Consider the following 18,102-nt stretch of genomic DNA (forward strand, 5'->3'; position numbering starts at 1 on the left):
CCATTTTTACTTGGTGAAATAACTCCTGCATGTATCAGACTTTACGAGCCCCAGTCTTGAGATTCAACCTGCAGAGCTTACAAACATAGAATACCCATTGGACCTACATTATGCCATTCAACTTCAGTAATGCAAGGGTGACATATCCTTTGAGTTTTAGACTGCAGTGCCATACCATTTATCTAAGAGTAAACCACCTTGAACTCAATTAGGTTTACTTCTGAGTCGACATGCATAGGATTGCACTGTAATTATTATCATTTGCACTGTAATTATCATTTGGCTTTAATAACGGCCCCAGTATTACTAACGGAACTATCTTACAATAAGTTCCCATTTCTGCTTTTGTACTTTGTACACTGACATCATACATAAAAGCCTTTTGTAACTAAAAATCTGTATACCATGTTTACCACACACATAAAACCTCAACAATAAAATAATTATCAAAACAATTAACATCAGTTAAAATCATGAACAAAGTTAATGAACAAGAATGCAAGCATTTCCTGTGGCAAATAATACCACCATGTAATATAAAACTGGTCACGTGGCTTGAGTTGAGGTGTTTTATATAGGCACTGTGAAATGTTTGATTTTTTTAAAAGTCCCTTGGGCCAGCAAATTGTGGGCATAATAATAAATAGTGAACGTCTTATTCAGTATAATTGCGTTGAAACACATTTTGAGCCCAGATGCAGGATATCATCTCCCTTCCAGATATGCCTAGTTTATTTATGACATAACATCTGTATAAGGCAGCATAGTAACCTTTTTGCAATATTGGTTGTGGCCGTCTTATGTCACAGCAGGTCCTTGCTTTCTAGATCAAAGGCCAATGTAAAATCAATAAAGGCAACAATGTTTGGGCCCTTGATGTATTTAGAGATTAAATGTTTAACATGTAAGATTGATCTATCACACTCTGAGCCTTCCCAGAGTCAGTCTGCTCTTCTTCAATGACAGAATTTTAACTGTTCTATAGCTGCAACTTTTGGAGGAGGAACCAAGCATATAACTTGAAGGAAGCCACACCTAGAAGATTGATAGGCATGTATTCCCATAGAGCAGAGGGATTTCCTTTTTTAAAAGAAAAACTATAGTAGGAGGCCACCCAGTTTATATAAGTAAATAATTTTCATAACGTTGGAGCCTATCAGTCTATATCCAATCTGAAAACTTGGGGGGGGGATGCATATCTTCTTCAGGGACCTTATCTACCCTCATGGATGACATTAAATTCTTAATCTCAGCTCTACCACAGGAGGCCACTTGGAAAGGTCAATGGGAGGCTTTTTTCTATATGTGATGACAACGATAGGAGAAACTTCATTTCTTGAATTTCTGCCTGTTCTAGAACTGGTAAATACTGTTAATAAAAGGTGATGATACTGTTTGAAGATTTTACCTCCAGGAAATGGTATAGAATGCTGACATACATGAGCTTAAAATGGCTTTTGCTTAAAAATGCAGCATAAATTTTATTCCCTATTAGCAGCATTTCCACACGGCACAAACAGCACAAGAGAGGTGCAAATATGGTTTTAGGTTGCAATCCAATACATGTCTACTCAGATGTACTCCCAGGTAAGTGTGTATTGGATTGCAGCCTTAGAGGGCTGGTTCATATACCACTTTAGACCACAGTTAAGCTTAACTATGGTTTAAAAGGTGAACTTGCTAGTGCACCATACTAAAATCACAGCTGCTCTGCTCTTACCCTGCTCTTGGGAAGTAAACCATGGTTTGACTATGCCTGAACCTGGACTTGTGATTTGCCTCCACCAAACAAACCATGAGCAGTAAGGCAGGAACAAACCTTGGTTACAGCTTGTTGTTTGTTTGGTATTAAAGTTAACTGTGGTTTACTGTGACTTGCAAATCAGGTCATATAATCAGGTTATAGGTCTCCATACAACTCCACTGAATGTCTATTGTATTAAAATAAATTTACACCAAACAATCATCCATACAATTTTTATTATAGTGGGACAATAATTACCCGTATTCACAAAAGGCTTTTAGTTCAAGCAGAGCATTACCCAATCAAGATGGACATCATGCTGAAAATGTATGGATTTTTACAGAGCCACAATGTCTTCCTTAAAACATCACTTGACACACTGTACACCACTTATTTACATAACTGAGATGCACACTTCTTTTGCATGCTTAAAGATGGCTGATAGAACATCCAATATTCCCAGTCTTAGTTGAAATAAAAGGTCCTCACTGTAAAGGTACCAAAAACATATCAGTATTTATAAAGTATGCAATATAAAAATAACTGTCCAAAGAGTTACATTTCCATTAGTCTATTCCTCATATAAAAATATGTACCCTAAGTAGATTTTTACCTGTTGTTACACTTTAAAAAAATTATCTTCTGAAAGGAAAAAGGACTGTATATTTCATCACATTGTCATGGTATTTAGAATTGCACAGTATTTTACTAGTTTGCAACAAGCATTATATAGATTCTCTGAATAAAACAAGACATACCTCAGGCTGCAATCCTAACCATGTCTGCTCAGAATTCAGTCCTACTGAACTCAGTGGGGCTCACTCCCAGGTAAGTGGACCTAGGAATTCAGCCTGAGTTGATACTTTAATATAAATGTAACATTGAGGTAGAGATGCTAGGGTTTTTTCTTCTCTTTTCTTTTTCAGTTGGCTAAAGCTAGTTCTTTAATTTCATTACTTAGTTTTCTGCATGTAGTAAACCAATAGACAAATACTTGCTATATGACATTTCTTTTTCAAAAAGTAAGATGCCCTTCTTCTCCAGCATGCCACTAAAATTATGTATTCTCCCTTTTCAAACATAATTAAAACTATAATATAAAATCAACATCTTGAATTTCTGGCATCGGCTTTAAAAAGCAAAGTGCAGATTTACTGCAGTAACATAACATTTCCTGGCTTTTTAATGACAGGAATCACAGATCCTGTGAACGTAAGGTGGCTTTCATAAGAACTGCATCCAATGCAAACTGTTAGAGCGAGTTCAACATTTTCAATATTAAATATGGCATAGCATTAGGAAGGGAGCACTTCTTTTAATTAACTCATTAATCTCTTTTAGCAGAGCTGGCTAGGAAGTAACAAATCCCCAGAAATGCTTTTTATTCCCAGTCAGAAGATTTTAAGAGACTATAAGGCAAACATTTTGTTCTTTAAAAATATGCATGCAGTGAACTAAACACAGTGTTTTTAATTCAAGATGTTCTGCTTTATGTGCAGTGGTAACCGTCAGAAATTGACACTTTTATGCCATTCCTTTTCAGATACAGACCCAGTACTATCCATGCTTAGTCAAAAGGAAGCCCCTTGTTTTCCATGGGACTTACTTCCAAGTAAGAGCCTTTAGTCCAAGTCTGCAGTCCTATACATACTCACTTGGGAGTAAGTTCCATTGGCTTACTTCCGGGCAGTCATGCCTGGGATGAATCGTTACTTGCTCAATTGATTTTAATGGAACTTGCATCCAGTTAAGTTAACTGAAGATCCTACATTGAACTTACTCATCAAAACAGACCAACAAACCAAAACCATTTCTGAAGTTTCACATCAATTTAGTAAGGGTAACTTTTTCTTCTCAGTGAAACTGTTCTGAGTGAAATGTGTGAGGCTACATTTGTCTATGTTCAGATACAACCCTATAGAGAATCTGTTCCTTCAGTCCTTGCATTGGACTTGCTAATGAGAAATACATTCAAAAAAGCAAAGGTAAACGTATTTCTGTGCAAGAACCACCAACGTATGCCTGCTTCAGTATTCATATTATTTGATTTAAGCAAGGCAGAGACTAGTGACCAAAAAACAACTCTGAAACTGGTCTACGTTTTGTTGTGGCTTCCTCCTGATCTTCCTCCACAGCCTCAGACAAGGAAGAATAGGAGGAGAAAGTCCCTCTGGACTTCAGCTTCCTCCTTGGGGCTGTGGCTGCATTAAGGAACTTGTTAAACGAAGCAGGCTTCTTTAAGCCTTTGGTTAGCTCATAGAAAGCAGTGTCATCAGACAGAAGCCCCAGGACAGTGCTGGTAGAACTCAGAATAGAAGCAGCCACTTTGGCATTCTTCTTAACAGAGGCATTGTGTCCAGAGACAGTGTGAAGATTAGGGTCCCGCAAGAGATGCCTGACTGCAAAAGAGGAGCCTTCTTTTAAATACTGAAATGGCTTCTTCCCACTGTAGTCTCTCAGGTTAACATTGGCATTGTAATCCCTGACCAACTGGGCAATGACTTCTTCTTGCCCATGTATAGCAGCGATATGGAGTGGGGTATAACCTCCATAGGACTTGGAGTTCACATTGACATGAGCGCCACCTTTCTCAGCCACCTCAATGACTTTACCCAACATATCACAGTTTCCACTTTTAGCTGCCCAGTGCAGAACAGTAAAGCCAGTCATGAAGTCTCGTTTGCTTGCCAGGCTCTTGTCACTCAGCAACAGACCATGAAGCTGCTGGGACCACTGGCCAGCTGTGGCTTTCACCAGCCACTCGTGCTCAGCAGCTTCCAGTGGAACAGCAGTAGCGGCACAGTCCACTTCCTCGCCCACCTTTTGTGACTTTGGCACCCTCCTCGGGTAAGGGGAGCTGGTCCCCGTCTCATCAAACTGACGCCTCTTTGTATAGGGGGACGTGGAGGGAGTGATGGCAGAGGACCCCTCCTGGAGCCAGTCTTTGACTTCAGGCTGCTGCTGCCCAGGTGTCGGGACTTTGGGTTCCTTTGCACCGCTGGAAGGCAGTACACAGCGCACTGGCAACATACAAGGTTTCTGAAGGGCAGCTTTAGGAGCCAACTTCTCTTGGCCACGAGGGGCTTTGGGCACCTCCATGCCTTCCTTTTGAAAGAGGCTCTTCAACTGGGACACAGGCACTGCCAGGCTCCCCTCGAGCCCACTCTCCTGCTCTGGTGGGAAAGGAGCACCCCCTGAGCTGGCATGGCAAGTGGGCGCCAAAGAGGCTGTGCCTTCCTCCTCCTCCTCCTCCTCCTCCTCCTCCGTATCGCAAGAGCACCCCCCGGCGGGCTCCGGGCTCGGTTCCTCCTCCGCCAGGGCGCGTAGGTGCTTCTTCTTCAGCACCACGAACTTGACTCCGTCTTGCTCCTTCACGACGGCCACGTTGTTGACGAGGCGCTTGAAGCGCTCGCGGAGGGGGGCTCGGTCTTCGGGCTCCCCGCCAGGCGATTCCAGGAGCGGCTTGAAGCGGCTCACCAGTGCCGAATTGCGCACCTTGCCGCCGTGCTCCTGCAGGAAGCTCAGCACGGCAGCCTGGCTCAGCTCGGACTCAGCCATGCCCGCCTCAGCCCGGTGGGACAGCGCGGAGAGGATGAACGCGGAAGTCGGAAGACAGAGCCGGCGTCCCTCTCTCCCGGCCGGGCGGGCGCAGCCACCTGCTGCTCCTACCGCTGTGCCTCTAGGGAGGGCAGGAGGCTGTCTGGCCCTTTCCCAGCTGGCGAAGAAGACGGTGGGGTGGAGTGAAGAAGGAAAGGCCACCCACAGCTGAGGTCGCTGGGATTTGTAGGCGAAGACACACCTGAGGCTGAACGCCCTCGCGCCTCTCCAAACCCTGAGGGCTGCTTCCAGCCTCCAGGCACCGCCGCACGACTCTTCCCCCCGCTTCTCTTTTCCAAGTGGTTGCACCCAGAAAGCGCGCATCTCCCGTTCCTTCCCACGTGGATAAAATAGATGTAAGCCGCGCTCCCCCCCCCTTAATAAGAAATGAAACATTCCTTTACTCCTTGCGGTTTCTTTGGGCAGCCGTTGCAAGCGGCATTGATTCCCTGCGGCGAGAGCAGTGTTGCAAGACCCGGGTTGAACGGCTGCATCGCCACCGCAATGAGCTAAATCAACTCATTGTTAATCCAACGTGGTACTCAGTTTAGCAGACGTTATGCGAGAAGCAGAAGAGCAGGTTTGCATCTGTAGCTGTCCTTAAAAATATGTTTAGGGGTAGCAGTAACCCTGCTTTGACATGCTTCAGTAGTATGCCCAGGTAAGGAAGATTATATGTGTCTGCAATTGCCATCAGCGATATCTGACAGAGTGAAAGCAGCAGCAGAGGAAGACGTGATTATCAGACCATCCACCCACACTCTTATTGCTGCACTTACTTGTTCGTGATCTGGCAATAAGGATAGTCCTCCAGATGTTACCATGCTCCAACTCCCATCAGCCCCAGCCAGCATAGCCTGTGATCAGGAATAATGGGAGTTGTAGTCTAGCAACAAATGAAGGGCCACAGGTTCCCTATCCCAGCTCTCAGTCATAGACTTTAAATGATTTACAAGCTCCTAAAGCAAAACTGATCGCTATAAAAATACACAGAAAAATATGTATTTCATATAATCACACAATTCAAAAGTTTGACCAGGTTATATGGAATGACTTTCCAAACAAGGAAATATTTGCCCTTTCAGAACAAAAGTGAATAAATCGGATAATAAATAAATAATAAAGCGGATTAGCTTCACACTCTTGAAAATCTGCCTGTTTACATGGCCTTCACACTGGAGTTCCAAGTACAGCTCATCTCCAGAACAGTAGTGCCACAACAACAAACGTTCTGCTGTCCAAACTGACCTCCAAAGATAGTGGCACACAGAGCATGGATCTCCCACCCCCAGCAGAATTAAGGCTATGAGAAGAGTCATATGGGAGTAGCTGGTTCTACTAACAGGCAAGTCCCAAGCCTTTGAGTTTTTTAAAGACCTTGAAATGAGTTCAGAAATGGCTTCTGACAAATATACAGATGTTTCAGAATGTGAGGATATTTGTTCACTGTGGCAACCCCCAGATACCAATTGGGATGCCACATTATGTACCACTTTGATGTCTTTGGAGAGCCCTCAAGGAGAGCACCAGAGTGATCCAAATGAGATTCCAGCTGGGCATGAATGACAGAAGCCAGTTGATTTTTATTAAGATCTCTTTGAAAATACCTGAGTCAGGTAGGTACTTGCCTGATACATATTCACTAATAGGCAAAAACACCCTTTGTGGTTTAAGAACATACCTATAGCCAACAGATATTTATTTCTATCAAACTTTAAAAAGAAGGGAAATTGGGCAGCTATAGTGAATGCATCAGGGGAGCCAGAGACCTGACCTCCTCTCTGAGATATTGTACTGCCCTACAAATTTGTCAAAATGCAAACACAGTTTGGCTTGGTTTTTCACAGTCCAATCCACTTCCTGTGTAGCTTGGAAGAATGTGGTAACATGGTGAAAATGGCTGATTTTTAATTAATTTCAACAAATTATGAGACCACTGACAGAAAAAAGTCCAACGGGATCTGGATTTTCCCCCTCTTGTTTTCCACTTTGAACTCTGGATTCTCTCTGAGTGTTTTGTGTATCACCATGACAACTTAGAGGGTTGTTAAGCAAGCGGTTCTGAGTTCAGGACTTAAGGTTTTGTTTTGAAATGAGCTTAAGGGAAGTAGCAGAATGGCATTGGGGGTATTTTCAATTTAACATCGCAGAATGCGAAAAATCCATGCTGGCTATAGTATACAGCTGCTCTCGTGGCTGTATAATGTATAATTTATATTCAGTCATCACATGAAGGTGCTAGTGTGAGCCTAATGTAGCTCTTTGGGGGAGTTCTGTGTCTAATTTGGCTTTGCCATCTCTTGATGTTGTAGCATGAGATCAGGGCACTACTTGCTTTCCCATGTGGGCCACTGGCACAGACAGCCCACTCCACAATATGTCGAAGGACTTCTGCTTGCCTCTCTACTGTTTTTCCCACCACAGTATTTACTTCTACAATGAGAAGCTGTGACCTTCTTAGGGTGGGGTTTAGTTACTCACTTGAGAGGGGGAGGCACTCTGCATCTTCCCTGCATTAGTTTGGTCTTTAGTATTATTATTAACATACACATTTCAATTATATATTCAAATAGGTGCACAGGGCTGGGCACAGCTGCCTTATTGGGAACTAGACCGTTCAGTACACCTAGCCAATTACTGTCTTCCCTGACTGTCACGGATCCCTGGCAGTGATTTTTCCCACTTTGCCACCTGAGATCCTTGGATGCTCCCCTGAACCCAAGATTGAACCTGAGATTTTTTGCAGGCAAAGCACATGCACTTTTTCTGCTCTGTTCAAACTAGCTCTGCTTGTCACACATGAAACCATTCAAAGAATAATGAATGAGTTTTGTTAAAGGCATGGAACAGATCTGGGTAAGAGACAGGCTTTATACTTTAAGAAATGGGCAGCAATTACTGTTTTTTATCTTAGAATTTCAGGTGTGTAACCTGATGGCTGTAGGATACATAGGATCTGAGAATACATAGGAATCTGCCTTATACCAAGGGAAACCATTGTTCCAGTTAGCTCAGTACTGTCAGCACTGACTGTCAGTCTTTCCCAACCCTATGTGGAGATACCTGGGACTGAACTTGGAAACTTTTGCATGCAAAACATGTATACCACTGAGTTGAAGCCATTCCCAATAGTAAGAGGAATTCATGCGGCCTACAATCTCCACCTTGGAACTGAGGGTGCTTCCAGACTTTTACTATTTTTAGGTAGGATCCAATCGTATACAGGCACATTGAATTTCTGCAGTTTATAGCTACTTGGGAGGTCTTGTGCAACAAACTCATTTCCGCCAAAGACTGAACTTTTTGTGATAAGGAAAGTGATGGGGCAATGCACTGGAAAGTGTGGGCTAATACTTGTTTTGACACAACATAAGCTAACCTCTCTGCAAATAAATCAGGATAAATGCTCAACCAACAGGTCAAAGGAAGGAAAGAAGGACAGACTGCTCAATTATCATGCTGTAGCAATTTCAGGAGTTACCCCATGAATCAGTCAATTTCCCCTCTGCTCCCTCACAGTGTTTATACTTTTAAAAGTAGTGACTTTGTATTAAAGATGTGAAGTGGTGTACATTGGTCCTTGCCCTATGCCTGTGACAAATGTTTGGAGTTATATGTGTATGTTTCAAAACAAACAGGTAATCTGAAAGTGGCCTGAGCCTACAAGCTCACCTTATGGAAGCAGTATCAGCCACATTTTGTACTTTTTCATTTTAAACAAATTTTCCTCATTCCCCCACCTTTGTGTAACATCTTGCCTGATGAAGAGTTCTGGAGAACTCAGAAGTTTGCCACTATTGCGGGCAAGAAGTGAATGGAGCAACAGATGTGACTCATCTGTGTACAGTTAAAACTATGGAATTCTCTCCCACAGGAGGTAGGACGGTCACCAACATGGATGACTTTAAAAGAAGATTAGACAAAATCACGGAGGATAAAACTATTGATGGCTATCATGATAGCTGTGCTCTTCCTTTACTTTCAGAAGCAGTCTGCCTCTGAACACTAGTCATTGGGAATCATAGACTGGAAGAGCACTGTTGTACTTGGGTCCTTCTTGTGGGCTTATTTCAGGTTAGAAATGTTGGACTACATGAGGCTTTGGCCTGATCCAGCAGGGTTCATCTTATGTTCTTAGTAGGCTACATTCCAACCACCCAAATGTCAGAGGCCCATATATCTCTTCCCATCGAGGCAAGCAAAAGGCATCATCATAGTTCATAGACACATTTGTGTCAGACAAAAGCACTTGAAAAGGATGCAGAGCAGGACCAATAAGGGGTGTGGCCTGGGGCTGGAAGGCCACATGTAGCCCCCGGCCTGAGGTTCCTCACTCCTGATCTAATGTGGATTGTGCACTCTGATACTCAAATGGAGAGGGGGAAAGAGGAAAAATGATTTGGGACCCTACAGCCACAGCACGTGAAATAGAATGGGGATGTCAAGAAGGTTTACAAGATTCATATTTGTATCCAAATCACACTAGTTTTGTAGCAATCTAGACCTTATATAAATATCTGGCTTATTTGATTTATAGTAGGTTCCTTGAGGAAAGGTGGGCCCTTCCCCATAATAAATGACAGATACTGTGGTCCTTAACTCCACAGTGAGAAACATAATGGGATATCTTGCTTGGCTGTCTTCTCCTACCCAACTTATTTGCCTTGATAGCCCTCCCTCCTCCCCAACTGCCACTGGTCCCCCCCTCCCCTGGCAGTTTCTTCCTGTCCTAGGATCATTATCCTCACACACAAATATGGCTCCTATAATGGAATACTAGTTGTTTATTTAGTAATAGGCATAGAACAGGATAGAGAACCTGTTCCTGCCATCTCCATATTGTTGGACTATAACTGCCTTCACCTCCACCCATTGGCCATGCTGGCTGGAGCTGATGGGAGTTGAAGTCTAACAGCATTTGGAGGGCCACAGGTTCTCCAGATCTCTGACACAGAACCATGTAGGAAGCTGGTCATGCATTTTGCCAAGCATTTAGCTATTGCTAGCATTTGGCCAAGAGGTAAAGAGAAAATGTTACCTCGATCTGCATCCATGCAGAAGTCTGTAGAAGCAGAAGAATGCTAAAATCCTCCTTGCCACGTGAACAGATGACAGAAATGACTGGCTCCCTCATATTTGCATGTCTGCAGTGATTAGTTACTACATAGTAAATAGTGGACTGTATTTACCTTTTTAAAGAGATTTAAGAAGAAATGGTTTGCTAAGCTATTGTATTTCCCATCTCTGTAGTATTGCATAAGCCACCCTCTTCACCACAGAGCCAGACTTTCACTAGCTACAAGATAGGGTTGCAAGATCCCAGTTTTTGCCCACAGACTCTGGTTTTGGGGGGTCCTCTCCAGGTCTCCAGGTGAGTCATCTTAATTTCCAGACTCTTAGCTTTCATTTTTTTTAAAAAAATTAAGTTTCTCGGTGGTCTGGTTCAAAAGATATAAACCAAAATGTCAGCCACCGCCCCCTCAACTTCTGATAGTATTGGCTGCTCTAATCCCTGCCTTTTCAGGCTTTTAGCCAATAAGAGAAGTCAGCATTGTCAGTCAGGACAAGATTTGTTGACCACCAAGCGATAGCTAAACCCACAGTTTCCTTCTCCTGCTTGTCTCACATCAGAAATTCTGTAAATATATAGCTTTCAGCAGCATGAAGAGTACTTTCTCTGTACAGGATTGGGACTTGCTTCTGAGTAAGCATGCATAGGATTGCACTACAACAGAAGATCAGCAGGATCTTGGTAGGCATAAAAGTGTACATGCAGGGGTTTTTTAATTACTTGCAAAAATGGCATGTTATACATTTTATCTTTCAAATAAGTTTTGAACAGAAGTTTTAAAAAGTGTACATGCTACAGTGTTATACTTTTCTAATTAAAGAGTCAAACATGTTTAAATTTTATTAGACTGTTGACGAGGGCAGTTTATTTGTCTTATTCATAACCTGTTTTGAAAACCTTCCCAATATGAAGCTTTTCTGGGAGTAAAGCTGCAATGCTAATTCCACATACCTGGGAGCTAACCCCACTGAATTCAGTAGGACTTCCTTTTGAATAGACATGGTTAGGATTGTGCTGAAAATCAATGGGACTTTTGAGTGACCATAGGAAAGGATTGTGTTGTAAATCTTTCTCCCTCCCTCCAATCCTTTTTTTTAAGCAGTTAGGTAGGGCTTACTTAGGTGTCACTGCTTTTATTTGGCAGGAAACTAATACCTATTTAAAAAAAAATGTTCTGCAATGGCCAACTGGTTTTGACAATAAACTATTATATAGGGTGCATGTGGTTTTTACATCTCCAGCGTGTGTGTACGTATGAAGTCTTTCCAGCAAACCTGTGAGGTAGGGTTGGAAACCAAGGCAGCTCACAACAAGAAATAAAGCCATTTAAAATCCAATAACCATACAACAAGAATAAGACAGTTGCAAAACAGCTTAACGTGGCATGATTCTTAATTTTGAATTGGGTGAGCAAAGTTCCTTATCACTGAATTGCAGTCCTGTGCATGCATCCCTGTCTGAGTAAGCCCCATTGAATACATTGGGACTTGCTTCTGAGTAAACATGCATAGGATTGCACTATAAATATTTTTACAGTTTGTGTAAATAATAAACATATAAATATTTCTTCATACAATGTCTTGATATATATCTGATTTCACACTGTGGTTGTAAATTATTACAGTAGGGCCTCGCTTTTCAGTGGCCCGCTTTTCAGCGTTCTGCTAATACGGCGGCTTTCAATTAGAGTAAGGCCCCATTCATACGGCACTTGTTCCACTTTTATGGTGTTTCTCGGGCATCGGGTGCCATTTTACTGATGGAGTTCCACTTTTAGGCAGCTTTCACTTTTAGGCGAGGGTCTGGAACATAACTTGCTGTATGAGTGGGGCTCTACTGTATTTACAAATTATTATTTCCTCTTCATTTTAAGTGTGCCCTTCTTCCTTGGGGTGGTCATGGTCCCCTTCTGTTGTTTTCACCCTGAGGGGAAGATTCAGCTGAGAGATGGTGAGTAGCCCATGGTCACCCAGTAAACTTTGTAGCTTATTTCCATTTTAAAATTTAATTAAAATGATTTATATGCAGGCAAGGTTTATGAAGTAATGCAGACCCACATAATACATTTAAAGGACATCCAACTTGCATTTAAAGCGCATGACTTCACCCAAAGTATACTAGGAAGTGTAGTTTCCCCCTCACATTTATAGTTCCCACTAGGGTTGCCAGGTTCTTGGCCTGAGACTGATCCTGTATCTTTAGGAGAAGAGAAAGTCAGCCAAGTGCAGGTGTTCTTGCAACCCTGTAATGAGAAAAACCACAAGGTGGAATTCTCCCTTCTCCCTGCACAACTTTTAAAGATACAGAAGACCTCTTGGTTGCCGGGCCTGGCCTCCAAGAGGGCTTCTGTATCTTTAAAAGTTGTGGAGGAGGAAGGGAGAATTCCACCTTGTGGTTTTTCCCATTACAATGTTAGAAGCACACCTGCACTTGGCTGACTTTCTCTTCTCCTAAAGATACAGGATCAGTCTCAGGCCATGGACCTGGCAACCCTAGTTCCCACCATGTTTAACAAACTACTGTTCACATGATTCTGTGGTGGGATTTATGTGCTTCCAATGTATGTTGAATGTGCTTTAAATGCATTATGTAGATCTGCCCTAGTATGTTCTGCATTCATTAGTGAATTGAAAAGAATATTAAAAAATACTTTTTAAAACAGGGCTGTAGCTCAGTGGCAGGGCACATGCTTTGCATGCAAAGGCCTAGAATTCAATATCTGGAAGAGACTATTGCCTGGAATCCTGGAGATCCAGTGCTAGTCCATGTCATCAGTACTGAACTAGATGGTACCAAATGGCCTGACTAAAGGTGGAAAAAGAACCAAGGGCCACAGTAACTCAAAAAATTATTTATGTATTTTATTTACAACATTTATATACTGCTTTATTGTGAAAAAATCTCAAAGCGGTTTATAGAAGGAATTAAAACAATGAAATTATTGGCAAAAACAGTTAAAGACAGGTATTTAAAAACATTCAAAATAATAAAACCAACAATGAGTTAAAAACAGAAAAAACATAATATCTTCTACATGCCTTGATGGGCTTTCCTAAACAAAAACATTATTAGCAGGTGCCAAAATGAGTACAATAAAGGCACCTGCTTAATGTCAATAGGCAGGGAGTTCCAAAGTGTAGGTACTGCTACATTTAAGGATCAATTTCTTACAAGAGCAGAACAACTACTATGTGGAACCCATAACATGAAAAGTACACCTTGAACTTGGCCTGGTAGCAAATTACCAACTAGTGAAGATTTCAGAGCAGAGGTATTATGTGCTGATAGGGTCTCACTCATGTCAGCAGTCATGCCACAGCATTCTGCACTTACTGCAGCCCCCAGGTCAGATTGTGCTGCATGGGGATTTCTGTGACCTTGACTGAGTGGCTGCCAAGATTTTTTAGTTTTGGTTAGGAATCCTGATTGGTTGTGGAATGCTGTTTTCTGTCTTGCTCATAGGAATCTTGTTGTGGTTGGTATGGTATTGCATTTAGGAAATCATCACTGTCTTTTCTTTTTCTTTTTGTATTTCATTTACCTCTGACCTTACTCCCTTAACATCCACAGAAGCAACAACAGTGGTTCCATGTGCTCAGCTCAACCCTGTTAAACCCACTGATGATGCACCTTGTTATTTGCATGATGGTTTGTTTCTTGCCCAATAGTGGTAAAAGAGAATTCACATACTGGAAAGTGTGGCTTCAATTGCTGTTGTTCCCAAGCTACTGCCTGTGAAAGTAGACCAAACCATATGTGTTTTCTCTCTGTCCATTATTACTCACTGGGATTGGGTTGGCTGACAAAGTGAGTTTATAGCAGCCCACAGAGTAGGCAGGAAAGAGTAGAGAATCTTCTTAACTGTTACTCATTTCTCAAACCTCTTTCTGAAATGAGGGGTCAAGTTTGGAGTAGCCACATTAAAAGGCAGACAGGGCGTTGCCAGTGGTTGCAGGCCAGCTCCAGACACTCTTAGATGAGACCGATTATCTGGGTCCGTTTCAGTCGGGTTTCAGGCCTGGTTTTGGCACGGAAACAGCCTTGGTCACCCTGTATGATGACCTCTGTCAGGAGAGAGACAGGGAGAATGTGACTCTGTTGATTCTCCTTGATCTCTCAGCGGCTTTCGATACCATCGATCATGGTATCCTTCTGGGAAGACTGGCTGAGTTGGGAGTGGGAGGGACTGCATGGCAGTGGTTCCGTTCCTACTTGGCGGGTTGGTTACAGAAAGTGGTGCTTGGGGAACATTGCTCGGCACCCTAGATTCTCCAGTATGGGGTTTCGCAGGGGTCAGTTCTGTCCGCCATGCTGTTCAACATCTGCATGAAACCGTTGGGTGCGGTCATCCAGAGTTTTGGAGTGCATTGCCATCAGTATGCTGATGATATGCAGGTCTATTTCTCCTTTTCATCATCAGGTGAGGTTGTCAATGTGCTGAACCAGTGTCTGGCTGCAACAATGGACTGGATGAGGGCTAATAAACTGAGGCTCAATTCAGACAAGACTGAGATGCTGCTAGTGCGTGGTTCTTCTGACCGGATGGTGGATGTCCAACCTGTCCTGGATGGGGTTGCACTCCCCCTGAAGGAGCAGGTTCATAGCTTGGGGGTTCTCCTAGAACCATCTCTGTCACTTGAGGCTCAGGTAGCCTCGGTGGCACGGAATGCCTTCTACGAACTTTGGTTGGTGGCCAAGCTATGCCCCTATCTGGACAGGGATAACCTGGCTTCAGTTGTCCATGCTCTGGTAAACTCCAAGTTAGATTATACTGCAATGCACTCTACGTGGGGCTGCCTTTGAAGATGGTGTGGAAACTGCAGCTTGTGCAAAATGCAGCGGCCAGATTGGTAACAGGGACCAGATGGTTCAAACATATAAAACCAATTCTGACCTGCTTGCATTGGCTGCCTGTATGTTTCCGAGCTCAATACAAGGTACTGGGTTAACCTATAAAGTCTTACATGGCTTGGGACCACAATACCTGATGGAACGCCTCTCCTGACATGAACCCACCCATACACTACACTCAACATCCAAGGCCCTCCTCCGTGTGCCTCCTCTGAGGGAAGCTGGGAGTCTGGCAACAAGGAGAGGGCCTTCCCAGTGGTGGCCCCCAAATTATGGAATGATTTCGCTGATGAGGTGTACCTGGTGCCAACACTGTTATCTTTTTGGCGCCAGGTCAAGACTTTCCTCTTTTCCCAGGCATTTTAGCATGTGTTTTTAAATTACTTTTTTTAAAAATGTGTTTTTTAAATTTGTAGATTTGTTTTTAATGTTTTTAATTGTTGTAAACAGCCCAGAGAGCTTCGGCTATGGCGCAGTATATAAATGCAATGTATAACAATAACAACAACAACAACAACAATAATAATCCTGCATGATAAGAACATAAGAAGAGCCTGCTGGATCAGGCCAGTGGCCCATCTAGTCCAGCATCCTGTTCTCACAGTGGCCGACCAGGTGCCTGGGGGAAGCCCGCAAGCAGGACCCGAGTGCAAGAACACTCTCCCCTCCTGAGGCTTCCGGCAACTGGTTTTCAGAAGCATGCTGCCTCTGACTAGGGTGGCAGAGCACAGCCATCATGGCTAGTAGCCATTGATAGCCCTGTCCTCCATGAATTTGTCTAATCTTCTTTTAAAGCCATCCAAGCTGGTGGCCATTACTGCGTCTTATGGAAGCAAATTCCATAGTTTAACTATGCGCTGACTAAAGAAGTACTTCCTTTTGTCTGTCCTGAATCTTCCAACATTCAGCTTCTTTGAATGTCCCCGAGTTCTTGTATTATGAGAGAGGGAGAAGAACTTTTCTCTATCCACTTTCTCAATGCCATGCATAATTTTATACACTTCTATCATGTCTCCTCTGACCCGCCTTTTCTCTAAACTAAAAAGCCCCAAGTGCTGCAACCTTTCCTCGTAAGTGAGTTGCTCCATCCCCTTGATCATTCTGGTTGCCGTTCCTCCCAGCAGGAGCCCAGGGCAGCAAACAGAAACACTTTAAATCATCATAAAAAACCTTAAAATACATTAAAACAAAACAACTTTAAAAACATTTTTTAAAAAGCTTTAAAAACATTTTTTAAAAAGCTTTAAAAACATCTTTCTTTAAAAAAAGCGTTAAAATATATTATTAAAGAAAACATATTAAAAGCAATTCTAACAGACGCAGACTGGGATATCACTAGAAACCACTTCTATGACATCACTAGGGCCAGCCCCTGAAATCTCAGGGTTTGGGATGCTTCTAACCTGTCGACCCTACTAAAAGGAGGATGTGAAAGAGTATAAGAGGGAAGTCCACAGCAGCAATATTTTTAATTCCACTTGCAAAACTAACGAGAGAGGAAGTTCTAAGCTTAATGGACAATATAAAAACTGACAAATCACCGGGCCCGGATGGCATCCACCCGAGAGTTCTCAAAGAACTCAAAGGTGAAATTGCTGATCTGCTAACTAAAATATGTAACTTGTCCCTCGGGTCCTCCTCTGTGCCTGAGGACTGGAAAGTGGCAAATGTAACGCCAATATTCAAAAAGGGATCCAGAGGGGATCCCGGAAATTACAGGCCAGTTAGCTTAACTTCTGTCCCTGGAAAACTGGTAGAAAGTATTATTAAAGCTAGATTAACTAAGCACATAGAAGAACAAGCCTTGCTGAAGCAGAGCCAGCATGACTTCTGCAAGGGAAAGTCCTGTCTCAGTAACCTATTAGAATTCTTTGAGAGTGTCAACAAGCATATAGATAGAGGTGATCCAGTGGACATAGTGTACTTAGACTTTCAAAAAGCGTTTGACAAGGTACCTCACCAAAGGCTTCTGAGGAAGCTTAGCAGTCATGGAATAAGAGGAGAGGTCCTCTTGTGGATAAGGAATTGGTTAAGAAGCAGAAAGCAGAGAGTAGGAATAAACGGACAGTTCTCCCAATGGAGGGCTGTAGAAAGTGGAGTCCCTCAAGGATCGGTATTGGGACCTGTACTTTTCAACTTGTTCATTAATGACCTAGAATTAGGAGTGAGCAGTGAAGTGGCCAAGTTTGCTGACGACACTAAATTGTTCAGGGTTGTTAAAACAAAAAGGGATTGCGAAGAGCTCCAAAAAGACCTCTCCAAACTGAGTGAATGGGCAGAAAAATGGCAAATGCAATTCAATATAAACAAGTGTAAAATTATGCATATTGGAGCAAAAAATCTGAATTTCACATATACGCTCATGGGGTCTGAACTGGCGGTGACCGACCAGGAGAGAGACCTCGGGGTTGTAGTGGACAGCACGATGAAAATGTCGACCCAGTGTGCGGCAGCTGTGAAAAAGGCAAATTCCATGCTAGCAATAATTAGGAAAGGTATTGAAAATAAAACAGCCGATATCATAATGCCGTTGTATAAATCTATGGTGCGGCCGCATTTGGAATACTGTGTACAGTTCTGGTCGCCTCATCTCAAAAAGGATATTATAGAGTTGGAAAAGGTTCAGAAGAGGGCAACCAGAATGATCAAGGGGATGGAGCGACTCCCTTACGAGGAAAGGTTGCAGCATTTGGGGCTTTTTAGTTTAGAGAAAAGGCGGGTCAGAGGAGACATGATAGAAGTGTATAAAATTATGCATGGCATTGAGAAAGTGGATAGAGAAAAGTTCTTCTCCCTCTCTCATAATACTAGAACTCGTGGACATTCAAAGAAGCTGAAT

General features: G+C 42.8%; 1 protein-coding gene and 1 long non-coding RNA gene across 2 annotated transcripts in view; one reads left to right on the plus strand and one right to left on the minus strand.

Annotated features, from left to right (window-relative positions):
* Positions 1-18,102, plus strand: part of LOC133380220 (uncharacterized) — a 45,026-nt gene that overhangs the window by 11,425 nt on the left and 15,499 nt on the right. The gene's annotated exons all lie outside the window — the stretch shown is intronic.
* Positions 1,779-5,779, minus strand: SOWAHA (sosondowah ankyrin repeat domain family member A). Its single transcript, XM_061617043.1, has one exon. The coding sequence runs from the start codon at positions 5,735-5,737 to the stop codon at positions 3,809-3,811; it is 1,929 nt and encodes a 642-aa protein (XP_061473027.1). The 5' UTR covers positions 5,738-5,779; the 3' UTR covers positions 1,779-3,808.

The sequence above is a fragment of the Rhineura floridana genome, chromosome 3 (assembly GCF_030035675.1).
Source record: "Rhineura floridana isolate rRhiFlo1 chromosome 3, rRhiFlo1.hap2, whole genome shotgun sequence".
Classification (NCBI taxonomy): Eukaryota; Metazoa; Chordata; class Lepidosauria; order Squamata; family Rhineuridae; genus Rhineura; species Rhineura floridana.